At 36.5% G+C, this 12,560-nt stretch overlaps 1 protein-coding gene across 1 annotated transcript in view; it reads right to left on the bottom strand.

Annotated features, from left to right (window-relative positions):
• The window catches only part of NBEA (neurobeachin), a gene marked incomplete at its 3' end in the record, with an annotated part of 753,742 nt that overhangs the window by 344,649 nt on the left and 396,533 nt on the right, over positions 1-12,560 (bottom strand). Inside the window, exon 36 of the mRNA XM_011969865.1 lies at positions 7,882-7,946. Within this exon, the coding sequence (XP_011825255.1) occupies positions 7,882-7,946 (65 nt within the window). The remainder of the gene's footprint in view (positions 1-7,881; positions 7,947-12,560) is intronic.

Raw genomic sequence — 12,560 nt, 5'->3', positions numbered from 1 at the left:
TGTCTCTGCCCCAAATCTCCTTAAGCTGATAAGCAACTTCAGCAAAGTCTCAGGATACAAAATCAATGTGCAAAAATCACAAGCATTCCTATACACCAGTAACAGACAAACAGAGAGTCAAATCATGAGTGAACTCCCATTCATAATTGCTATGAAGACAATAAAATACATAGGAATACAACTTACAAGGGATGTGAAGGACTTCTTCAAGGAAAACTACAAACCACTGCTCAAGGAAATAAGAGAGGACACAAACAAATGGAAAGACACTCCATGCTCATGGATAGGAAGAATCAATATTGTGAAAATGGCCATACTGCCCAAAGTAATTTATAGATTCAGTGCTATCCCCATCAAGCTACCATTAACTTTCTTCACACAATTAGACAAAACTACTTTCAATTTAATATGGAACCAAAAAAGAGCCTGTATAGCCAAGACAATCCTAAGCAAAAAGAACAATGCTGGAGGCATCATGCTACCTGACTTCAAACTATACTACAAGCCTATGGTAACCAAAATAGCATGTTACTGGTACGAAACAGATATACAGACCAATGGAACAGAACAGAGGCCTCAGAAATAATGCCACACATCTACAACCATCTGATCTTTGACAAACCTGTCAAAAACAAGCAACGGGAAAGGATTCTCTATTTAATAAATGGTGCTGGGAAAACTAGCCAGAGGCAGAAAACTAAAATTGGACCCTTTCCTTACACCTTATAAAAAAATTAACTCAAGATGGATTCAAGACTTAAATGTAAAACCATAAAAACCCTAGAAGAAAACTTAGGCAATGCCTTTCAGGACATAGGCATAAGCAAAGACTTTATGACAAAAACACCAAAAACAACGGCACCAAAAGCCAAAATAGACAAATGGGATCTAAGGAAACTAAAGAGCTTCTGCACAGCAAAAGAAACTATCATCAGAGTGAACAGGCAACCTACAGAATGGGAGAAAATTTCTGCAATATATCCATCTGACAAAGAGCTAATATACAGAATCTACAAGGAACTTAAACAAATTTACAAGAAAAAAAAATAAACAACCCTATCAAAACGTGGGCAAAGGATATGAACAGACACTTCTCAAAAGATGTCATTGATGTGGCCAACAAGTATATGAAAAAAAGCTCATCATCACTAGTCATTAGAGAAATGCAAATCAAAACTACAATGAGATCAGATCCCAGAGAGGATGTGGAGAAACAGGAATGTTTTTACACCGCTGGTGGGAGTGTAAATTAGTTCAACCACTGTGGAAGACAGTGTGGCAATTCCTCAAGGATCTAGAACCAGAAATACCATTTGACCCAGCAATCCCACTACTGGGTACATACCCAAAGGATTATACATCATTCTACTATAAACATATATGCACACATATGTTTATTGCAGCACTGTTCACAATAGCAAAGACTTGGAACCAACCCAAATGCCCATCAATGATAGACTGTATAAAGAAAATGTGGCATATATACACCTTGGAATACGATGCAGCCATATAGGATGAGTTCATGTCCTTTGCAGAGACACGGATGAAGCTGGAAACCATCATTCTCAGCAAACTAACACAGGAACAGAAAACCAAACACTGCATGTTCTCACTCATAAGTGGGAGCTGAACAATGAGAACACATGGACACAGGGAGGGGAACATCACACACTGGGGCCTGTTGAGGTGTGGGGGACTACGGAAGGATAGCATTACGAGAAATACCTAATGTAGATGACAGGGTGATGGGTGCAGCAAACTACCATGGCACGTGTATACATATGTAACAAACCTGCACGTTCTGCACATGTACCCTAGAACTTAAAGCATAATATTAAAAAATAATAATAATAATTTAAAAAGAATGTTAAAGAAAACCTGGCATAGGTCAGATTTTATAAGAAAACACATGGAAAAGAAACTTCTGTTTTCCAGGAGCTTCCAGAGATTATTGGCTCCAAATTAAACCAGAATGTCTACTTTAAGGAAACAGTTTCTTATTCTACAGCTTTGGAAGTTTTTTTGTTTTGTTTTGTTTTTAAATACAGGTTTTGCCAAATCAAAGACATAAGAGAAATAAAAAGCAAACCAATGCTTGTTGGTTAAAATATTAACTAGCATTTGTTAAATTAAAGAATACATTCAAATTGGTGCCATACAATCACTAAAAAATTATACTTGGATGCAATATGCTTCTCCTCTTAAAAACCTAAGAAATGCATGGTGTATATTTTCCCCTATTCTAAAGAACAAAACAAAAAATCAGAATCTTGAGAGCTCTAGCTTAAATTCAGTGCTAAACATAAATATGATCTGTTCTTTCTGATGAATATTCAAAAATTAAATTCTATATTATTTTAAAAGAGTGACAAAGGTTTATTTCAGGCAAATGATTATTTAAAAAGATAACTCAAATTCTGTATTTTAAATAAGTACTTCCTATTTGCCTTATTCTTCAATGCGTATTTTAGTAATTCAAATTCCAATCATTATTGCCAAGATATTACAGGCAATTTTACATCCCATTAACCTTGCTTTGTTTTAATTATAAAGATCCTTTGTTAGATTCCTTTAAATGATCCAGTTTATAATTTCAGCCTGTCCTAGGGAGTACTTTAATTCAGATGCACATTCATCAACTGTTTTTGTCCTGTTAATTGCAGACAACTGCACAATTGCTTTCTCTAGCTATGATTGATGAATTGTATTCACGAGTGTAGCTGTTAAGTAGGATAAATATTTATAATAATTTCTACTTAAAGATTTTTATCTTCATTCCCATAAGGGCAAATTAAAGGCTGATATTCTAACAACCCAAATAAAGTGAGTTTTTAAATGTTTCATATTAAACCATATGAAAAAGTTGCAAAAATGTTGTATGTCCAGGCAAATGGGATAAAAGCATGTATAAAATATCTAATTTGTGCTTTGCACATAATGGGCATCAACATACAGTAGGAAGATAAACAGAGTAATGGGCTTTTTACTGGAACTGCATCCCAGCTACCTAAATATGACTTTTTGAGCCAGAAGTCCCAGTTCATATTTGTGAAAGAGAAAAGTCTAAATTGAAAGAAATGATCCAAACTAAAGGTGGGAGTAAGCAAAATTCTAAATACATATTATACGCAATAACAAAAGTAAAAACTTCCATTTTAAAATATCATATATATTATGTTGAACTTTCCGGGAAACTGAGCAAGAAGGGTGCTACAGTATTCTACAGATGAGAAACAATGTCGGAGGAAGATTATTACTTGCCTGCAGTCTAACAGCATATCAATGGGAGAACTGATATTTGAACTCAGTAGAACTAACATATGGATACTATGTATTGTACTATGCATTGTGGAATAACCATAAAAAGATCTACCACAAATAAACACTATAGATAGGTATATATAAATCAGGGAAAAATTGAGGTACTGGGAGAACAGAGAAAGGTACACAATCCAGATTAGGGGTAGGAAGGGGTTGGTCCTCGGTGAAAAGATTATTTTCGCTAAAGTAAGAGAAGTCAATGTATTAAAGCAAATGCCTATCTTCTCTTAACTGCGAACGGCTGAAGAAAACATTACACTATCAAAGACAGTAACCTCAATTGGCTCCCCTAAATTGCCTGGCAAGCCTCTGAGGTTTCTTTAGTTTTTTCTCTTCTCTATTCTTTTACAATTGCTATTTTCAGTATTCTTCACTTTTCTAAAAATCGTATGTACCCTCTCCCAATTTCCTTTATTCTCAGCAAATGACCCTAACTGCCACTTCATAGAGAGAAGGCATCATGTGAGATCTCCTCTGAATTCTTCCACCAATTTATTTGTCTTCATCCTTTCTCAGTGCTCTTCCACTAAAGGCCAATCCTTCTATCTCAGTGTACCCCTCTCAGAGAGTTTATGCTGTCAATATTGCCTTCTTTCCCTCCCACCTTATTGCCTTTTTCCATCAACACTGAAAAATACTCAGGTTCTTCTTTCTAAAAAGTAACCCTTCTCTCCAAATTTAAACCTTATCTACCTACATCAACCACTCTATCTTTCCCCTTCTTGGCCAAACTTCTTTAGAGAAGTACTTGCTGCCTGTATTTCATTTTGGGCTAGCTCTTCAACTCAAAGCAACCTGGCTTCTGTCCCTCTACTCTCAGTAAATCACCACTTTTTCAAAAAATACCTCTCTCAGTTACCTGCTCCCATAGCACCCTCTAATTGCCCTTTACATATTTATTAAACTTGCAATTACTTAATCAAAGGCTGTTGCCCCCACTAGACTGTAAGCTCTAATAGGGTAGGACTTGGATCTACACCCAGCTTCTTCAGCACACAGGTGCTCACCAGTATTAAGTCTGGATGAGATCACCATGACCTCCTTTTGGCTGAACCCAGTGGTCCCTTTAACACTAACTTAAAAATCCTCTTTTTGATCATACATTCTTCCTTAAACACTCTACTCACCATTCTTTTCTTTATGCTTTCAATAAATATTAATTTAACGTGGCAAATAAACAAATATTTCGTTAGCATGCTAACTACATACTAGGCACTATTCCAGAATATAGAGATATGGCAACAAATAAGATGATGAATAAGACACAAGATCTTAAGGAAACACATTTTAGCAGAAGAAATAGATGTAAACAAGCAAACACAGCAGATCATTTGAGATGATGTTATTATGTGTTAAAACAGGATTATGTCATGGGAGTGTAACAACTATGTAAGATAGTCAGGGGAGCCTCTGTGACAGGGTAGCATTTAAGCTGATTCCTCAAATATGAGAAACAACCAATCATGTCAAGATGTGGGAGAAGGGGATTCCCAGCAGAAACAGGAGTAGAAGCGGGGCCCCTGGTTCTCCACTCCCTCTATTCACTCTCCCTGGGCATCACATCTGTATCCTTTCTACAGTTTACCACGAGTAACCTGGAGACTCATAAGCCTAAATCTCCATGCCAGCTCTCTCTTTGGAGAGCTCAGTACTCAAATGCCCATGCCTATTCAACATCTCCACCTGGATATTTCACCAGTACCACAAGTTCAGTGTAACCCAAAAGTGAAAAATTCTCAACTCAAACCTCACTTTCTGTACTCTCCTAGCTAAGTGAACTATACTTATACTGTAAACTGTCAGTTACTAAAGCTGACATCAAAATATCCTTGATTCCTTCTTTCCCCTCTTCCATCCAATATATTAGCAATCATAGTGACTTAACTTCCAAAAGATACTTCAAATTTGTTCACTTCTTCCATCCTCACAGCCACTATTAGTCCATGGCACCGTCTTCTTTAACAAGATTACTGAACCTTAGGTTGGTATTGCTTCAAGTCTTGAGCCCGTGAAACTCTCCACATTGCAGGCTACGCCTAAACATTTTCAATTATTCTCCAGTATCCTTTGCATGGCTTCACGGCATGATCTTTGCTAATGACATGTGCCTTCATGTGGCTGGCATACAACATGCATTTAAATAGCTGCTGGCTGACTGAAAATAGCTTTCCAGTTACATGTCTCACTATTCTCTTGCCCCTAGTCCTCTGCACTATACAATTCCCTCTGCCAAGAATCGTAATTCTACTTTTTTTCTACTTGGCTATCTCCTGATGATCTCTCAAATGGCGTTCCCTTTGGGTAAGTACTCTTTCGAAAACCTTGACAATCCCAGCACTCAGTGGAATGCATCCCTCCAGACTAGGTAAAGTATTCTGCGGTACGATTGCATCATTACCTACACCACTTTTATCACAGTATCCTTGTATTATTGTATGTGTTCATCTAACGTTTGCCTTTCCCCAAGAAACTGGAACCATTTATATCTTATTCCTAACTCTATTCCTAACTCTTATAATAGTATTTGACATGTAATGAGGGCTGAACAGACATTTGCTGCACTCATGCATACATGATTTGCTCTTACATATTTACAACTATTCATGTTTGAATCCTTATTCCAAAATCATTTTTATTTGGAAGAACGAGTCCTATGAAGAATAGGAACAGAAATTTACGAGAGCACAGAGAACATAATGGACAGAATTTCAGAGATTATTACATGTTTAATTTTTTTTTCGTGGGGGAAGGGGAATGAAGTCTCACTCTCGTCGCCCAGGCTGGAGTGCAATGGCATGATCTCGGCTCACTGCAACCTCCACCTCCCGGGCTCAAGCGATTCTCCTGCCTCAGCCTCCTGAGTAGTTGGGATTACAGGCACCTGCCACCACGCCTGGCTAATTTTTGTATTTTTAGTAGAGATGGGGTTTCACCATGTTGGCCAGACTGGTCTTGAACTCCTGACCTCAGGTGATCCACCCCACCTGGCCTCCCAAAGTGTTGGGATTACAGATGTGCGCCACTGTGCCCAGCCTAGATTGAAATTTTTTAAAAAAATTGTGACTATTTTATTTCCAACCTTTCCTAATATAAACCCCAAATTCTACCACTGACCGATAAAAGCATTATCAGAAATGCTTAAAATCTTAAAATCTCTGATATTAGCAAATTTTCCACCCTCTTCCTTTTCTAAGCCTATTACTACAGTCTTTATTTAAGTGCTTAGAGGTTCAATTCTGGTAACTCTTAGGAGAGTTACTGATAATAATAATAACTACATATATATATTTTTACTTCGCAGTTGAAATAAAATAATTGTGGATATGTCATTGAGAGCTATTACTAAAACTGAAAAAACAATGAATAGTTTTTTTCTATTTATTCATCACCTGAAAATGGATAATAATTATTAGCAACTCTTATCACAATAAAACTCTGTAAGACATAGCAAGTGCTGTTATGTAAAATACTATTTGTGTCATAAAAGAAAACTGATATTTTCCTGCATCTTTGATGTTGCAGTGAATGCAAAGCTTATTTTAAATTTTAGATCGGTACTACTGGCTAACATGATTAGGTCACAAAATATCAAAACGAGAAATATAAAATAAGATAAATTGTTATAAAAACAGAAGATATTTCTCAAAATATAATACAGTGATGGAAAAAATGAATAATACTAAGTGATATTTAATTTTTAAAACTTGGGTATTTATAACATATAGAAACTAATTTTCAAGGACTATTCTTTCACAACTCCCTTTCTTGAAAAAGATAAATTTTATATACAGTAAGCATTATTTCCTCATTAATCTAAAGCTGGTTTCAAATATGAAATAAATAGGTCATGCCAAATAATCATCATATTCCAAAGAATGCAGCGTATCATACAAGAAATTCAAGTTGTAAAGTTTGCAGGTCTTGAGTTGATAGAAGCTATACATGTCACATGGTGACAGCTAAATCTATTTTATTGTGTCCACTGCCAATAAAGCACTGCAAAAATAATAATTAACAACTATTTACCACAAAATGGTAAATATAATAATGCGTTCAAAAGTAATTTTACTTATTGTTTTAATAATAGAATATATACATTTCTACCCGAGAGAGATATATTTGCTATATTTAATATCCCTCACATTTTCAGTTGGATATTGAATGAGTGACATATTCAGATAAAACTGTTTCACATGGACTGAGGAGAGGCTGAAGGGGTAAACACCGAGCACTGCTCTGAAAACAGATGGAGTGGCAGATGGGATTGCAGATTGGGTTCACTTGATCTGTGTAAAACAACTTTACTACTCAGTAAAATGTACTTCAAATCTCACCAAACCTTATAAAGTTTGTCCCTTTATTTCATGCATGGCTTTTTCTTCAAAAATAAATGTTTAGCATTTTAAACTTTGTTAAAGTTTAATTAAGTACCTGTGTGATAAATTAGTTAACTAAAAGATATTTTCTTCCACATTTTTGGAACAGATGGTAGGAAAGAGCAATTGCCCAGTGGAATAAAATGTACACTGACTAGTTGTTCAAAATTGTAAAATTAATTACCTTCCTTCATTGATGAGCTCTATAAATGCAAGTCCTGCATTCTTCTGAATAGAGTTTTGCCATTCCTAAAAGGAGAAACCAAAACAAATGTGAGAAAAGTGAACATTTAAATGAGTAACATCTGGTTTAGGGATCACGTTGATGTTGTTAATAACTTCCAATTATATTATTTCCAAATGTCTTTACAAGATTCTAACAAATGTTATTTTGTAAAAAATCAAATTTTAGTTTTATCACTTAGTTTAGAAGGTGCTTTTGGTTCATCAGAAAATGTCAGGCTGGATGCAAACTGAGATGGAAAGTGAGACGCAGGTATAGAGGGCTCTGAGCACATAGCTTCTTTCCAAAAGAGAGCAAATGACCAAAAGAGGCCTGATGTGTCTACACAAGGACTAGAAACACTTGAGATAGAAAACTTTTATCTCCTCATATAGAAATTTTACATTAAGATAATAAAATGAATACTAGAAATATAAACTATTAGAAACATAAACATATTTAAATTGACTTGGAAGTGAAATGTTCTAGTTATATGTGCATTCCGAATTACTTAATGCTAATTATTTAATGCTAATTAGAAAAAAGTTACAAATTAACTTTTTTGAAAATTGTAAAAAAATAGAGTAAACCTATGGCTAAATATGTAATAGATAACTATGTAATCTCTCTTTGCTAATTTAGATTAGAGTATGTTTGTGAATTTGGCAGTTCTCAAGGTCAGGATCATCATTATGAACATAAGTGATTATAATGAAGTGTTTTAGATTAGAAAAGCATACGCTTATTTTATGCTCTTTAGAATAAAAATTACACACTTGTTTCGGTTTATGCCAGTGATTTCTATTTTGGGGGTTTTAAATATATACATATTTTTGGGTTTTAAATACATATATAAATATATATATTTCAGGTTAAATACATATAGAGGTTTTAAATATACATATATGTGTGTGCATATATATATATCTGGTAAAAAGCAGTGTTTTGGATTGAAAATTATATCCCTTCCAATGGTTCTATAAGTAAATACTCCCCAAAGTTCCCTAATGCATTTTAATAGAAAAATCTTTATTGACCAGTCATGGCCCTCTATATATTCCCCTCCCCATGATTTTCCTCATAAGGTGTTGGTTGTACAGAGGTGACTGGCTGCCCTGGCCATGGGTTCAGCTTTACAAAAAACACAGTTTCTGTGTCAACCCTTCACTCTACTCCTGATTCCTTTACCTTTAAAGAAATTACACTCATTCCGAAAATAAATATGGTCCCCAAAAGTATTTGTGTGCGTGTAAATATTCTCTGCTCTAAGTAAATGTGTGCTGAATTATAGAAGAACAAATCCTCAATCTCCCAAGGAGAGAAAATCAACAACTAGTGAAAAGAGATGTGGTAACTTGGGGATAGTACAAAGCCACTGGGTTCTAGCTATCATAACCTTTAACTAAAATTTATCCAAATGACAAGATTGCTATTCCATTGTACAGAACTTACTGAAACTTTCAAACCAATTCTGTATAAAACAATTGCAGGAAATTTCTTTTCCCAAATTTTTACAAAATTTAAAGCCTCTTTAATATTCTCATTCTATATTCTGTATTTATTGGAAATGAGGATCCTACAAAATATGTACACTTCTCAGAAATACTTCATATTCATTGGGATATTAACTTAAAGAGAAAACTGATTTTTACATAAGTAGACCCATGTCACTATGAAGACTAGATTATTACAACTTCTTACACATGATTTTCTGTGATAGTGTTTGTACACTAAGACTCTTTAGTCACCATAAACTTATAATATGAATAAGATTTTTCAGTAAGATATTTCACAGAGTACATATTTAGGTATTACATCTGCATCCCAAATTATGCCTTGTCAAAAAAATCACAGAGTAAATTATCTTTGAATCAATCTAAATTATATGGAATCTGCATACAGCCCATGAGATGTACTAATTTACCTTTGGTGGAGGAACAGTAGAAGGAAGTCTGAGCTACACTAAGGAAATTAGAGTTTAAAGTTTGAGAAAGCCAATGAAAGACTTCATTCAATAAATCAGTGTTTTAGAAGAGTAATTTGTCAGTTTTGAGCAAGAGGAAATTGTAGGAGATTGTTGTTACATGCCTTTCCACAAGAGAAATATTAGGCGTCTAAATGAGTATTTCAAATAGGGAATAAAAAATAAGAGATGTTACAAAGAAAAGATGCCAAGACTAGATGACAATCTGAATTTAAGAGCTGATATAGAGAATTTGAGATAAAATAATTATTAAGTTTTCAATGTAGATGACTAGGATAATGGTAATATTATTATGAAAATACTGAAGAATACATTTGGGGAAATCACAAACACTGTTGTCTGAATTTGTTGGATTTACAGCGGCAATGGTATATCAAAAAAGAACGTGAATGGGGGCGCCCAAGATGGCCAAACAGGAACAGCTCCAGCCTCCAGCTCCGAGCGTGAGCGACACAGAAGATGGGTGATTTCTGCATTTTCAACCAAGGTACAGGGTTCATCTCACTGGGGCATGTCGGACAGTCAGTGCTGGTCAGTGGGTGTAGCCCAACCAGTGAGAGCTAAAGCAGGGTGAGGCATCGCCTCACCTGGGAAGTGCATGGGGGAAGGGAATTCCTTTTCCTAATCAAGGGAAACTGAGGCACACAACACCTGGAAAATCAGGTAACTTCCACCCTAATACTGTGCTTTACCAAGGGTCTTAGCTAACGGCACACCAGGAGATTATATCCCACACCTGGCCCAGAGGGTCCCATGCCCACAGAGCCTCCCTCATTGCTAGCACAGCAGTCTCAGATCTAACTGCAAGGTGGCAGCGAGGCTGGGGGAGGGGTGCCCGCCATTGCTGAGGCTTAAGTAGGTAAACAAAGACCCTGGGAAGCTCAAACTAGGTGGAGCCCACTGCAGCTCAAGGAGGCCTGCCTGTCTCTGTAGACTCCACCTCTAGGGACAGGGCATAGCTAAACAAAAAGCAACAGAAACCTCTACAGATGTAAATGTTACTGTCTGAGAACTGTGAAGAGAGCAGTGATTCTCCCAGCATGGAGGTTGAGATCTGAGAACGGACAGACTGCTTGCTCAAGTGGGTCCCTGATCCCTGAGTAGTCTAACTGGGATACATCCTCCATTAGGTGCAGACTGATACCTCACACCTCACACGGCTGGGTACACCTCTGAGACAAAGTTTCCAGAGCAAGAATCAGACATCTATACTTGCTGTTCAGCAATATTCTATCTTCTGCAGCCTGCGCTGCTGATACCCAGGCAAACAGCGTCTGGAGTGGACTTCAAGCTAACTCCAACAGACCTATAGTTGAGGGTCCTGACTGTTAGAAGGAAAACTAACAAACAGAAAGGACACCCACACCAAAACCCCATCAGTACATCACCATCATCAAAGATCAAAGGTGGATAAAACCACAAAGATGGGGAAAAAGCAGTGCAGAAAAGCTGGAAATTCAAAAAATTAGAGCTCATCTCCCCCCTCCAAAGGAACGCAGCTCATCGCCAGCAACGGAACAAAGCTGGTTGGAGAATGACTTTGATGAGTTGAGAGAAGAAGGCTTCAGTTGATCAAACTTCTCAAAGCAAAAGGAGGAACTACGTACCCAGCAAAAAGAAATTAAAAACCTTGAAAAAAGAATGGAAGAAGGGATAACTAGATAACCAATGCAGAGAAGTCCATAAACGAACTGATAGAGATGAAAACCATGACACGAGAACTATGTGACAAATGCACAAGCTTCAGTAACTGACTCGATCAACTGGAAGAAAGATTATCAGTGATTAAAGATCAAATGAATGAAATGAAGTGAGAAGTTTGGAGAAAAAAGAGTAAAAAGAAATGAACAAAGCCTCCAAGAAATATGGGATCATGTGAAAAGACCAAATCTACATCTGATTGGTGTGTCTGAAAGTGACAGGGAGAATGAAACCAAGTTGGAAAACACTCTGCAGGATATTATCCAGGAGAACTTCCTCAACCTAGCAAGGCAGGCCAATATTAAAATTCAGGAAATACAGAGAATGCCACAAAGATACTCCTCAAGAAGAGCAACTCCAAGACACATAATTGTCAGATTCACCAAAGTTGAAATGAAGGAAAAAATGCTAAGGGCAGCTAGAGGGAAAGGTTGGGTTACCCACAAAGGGAAGCCCATCAGATTAAGAGCAGATCTCTCGGCAGAAACTTTACAAGCCAGAAGAGAGTGGGGGCCAATATTCAACATTCTTAAGGAAAAGAATTTTCAACCCAGAATTTCATATCCAGCCAAACTAAGTTTCATAAGTGAAGGAGAAATAAAATCCTTTACAGACAAGCAAATGCTCAGAGATTTTGTCACCACTAGGCCTACCCTACAAGACATCCTGAAGGAAGCACTAAACATGGAAAGGAATACCCGGTACCAGCCATTGGAACAACATGCCAAAATGTAAAGACCATCGATGCTAGGAAGAAACTGCATCAATTAACTAACAAAATAACCAGCTAATATCATAATGACAGGATCAAGTTCACACATAACATATTAACCTTAAATGTAAATGGACTAAATGGTCCAATTAAAAGACACAGACTGGCAAACTGGATAAAGAGTCAAGACCCATCAGTCTGCTGTATTCAGGAGACCCATCTCACATGCAGAGACATACATAG

This window comes from Mandrillus leucophaeus, unplaced genomic scaffold, assembly GCF_000951045.1.
Source record: "Mandrillus leucophaeus isolate KB7577 unplaced genomic scaffold, Mleu.le_1.0 Scaffold916, whole genome shotgun sequence".
In the NCBI taxonomy this organism is placed as follows: Eukaryota; Metazoa; Chordata; class Mammalia; order Primates; family Cercopithecidae; genus Mandrillus; species Mandrillus leucophaeus.
The sequence above is the reverse complement of the archived record's forward strand: the minus strand, read 5'-3'. Positions and strand labels throughout refer to the sequence as shown.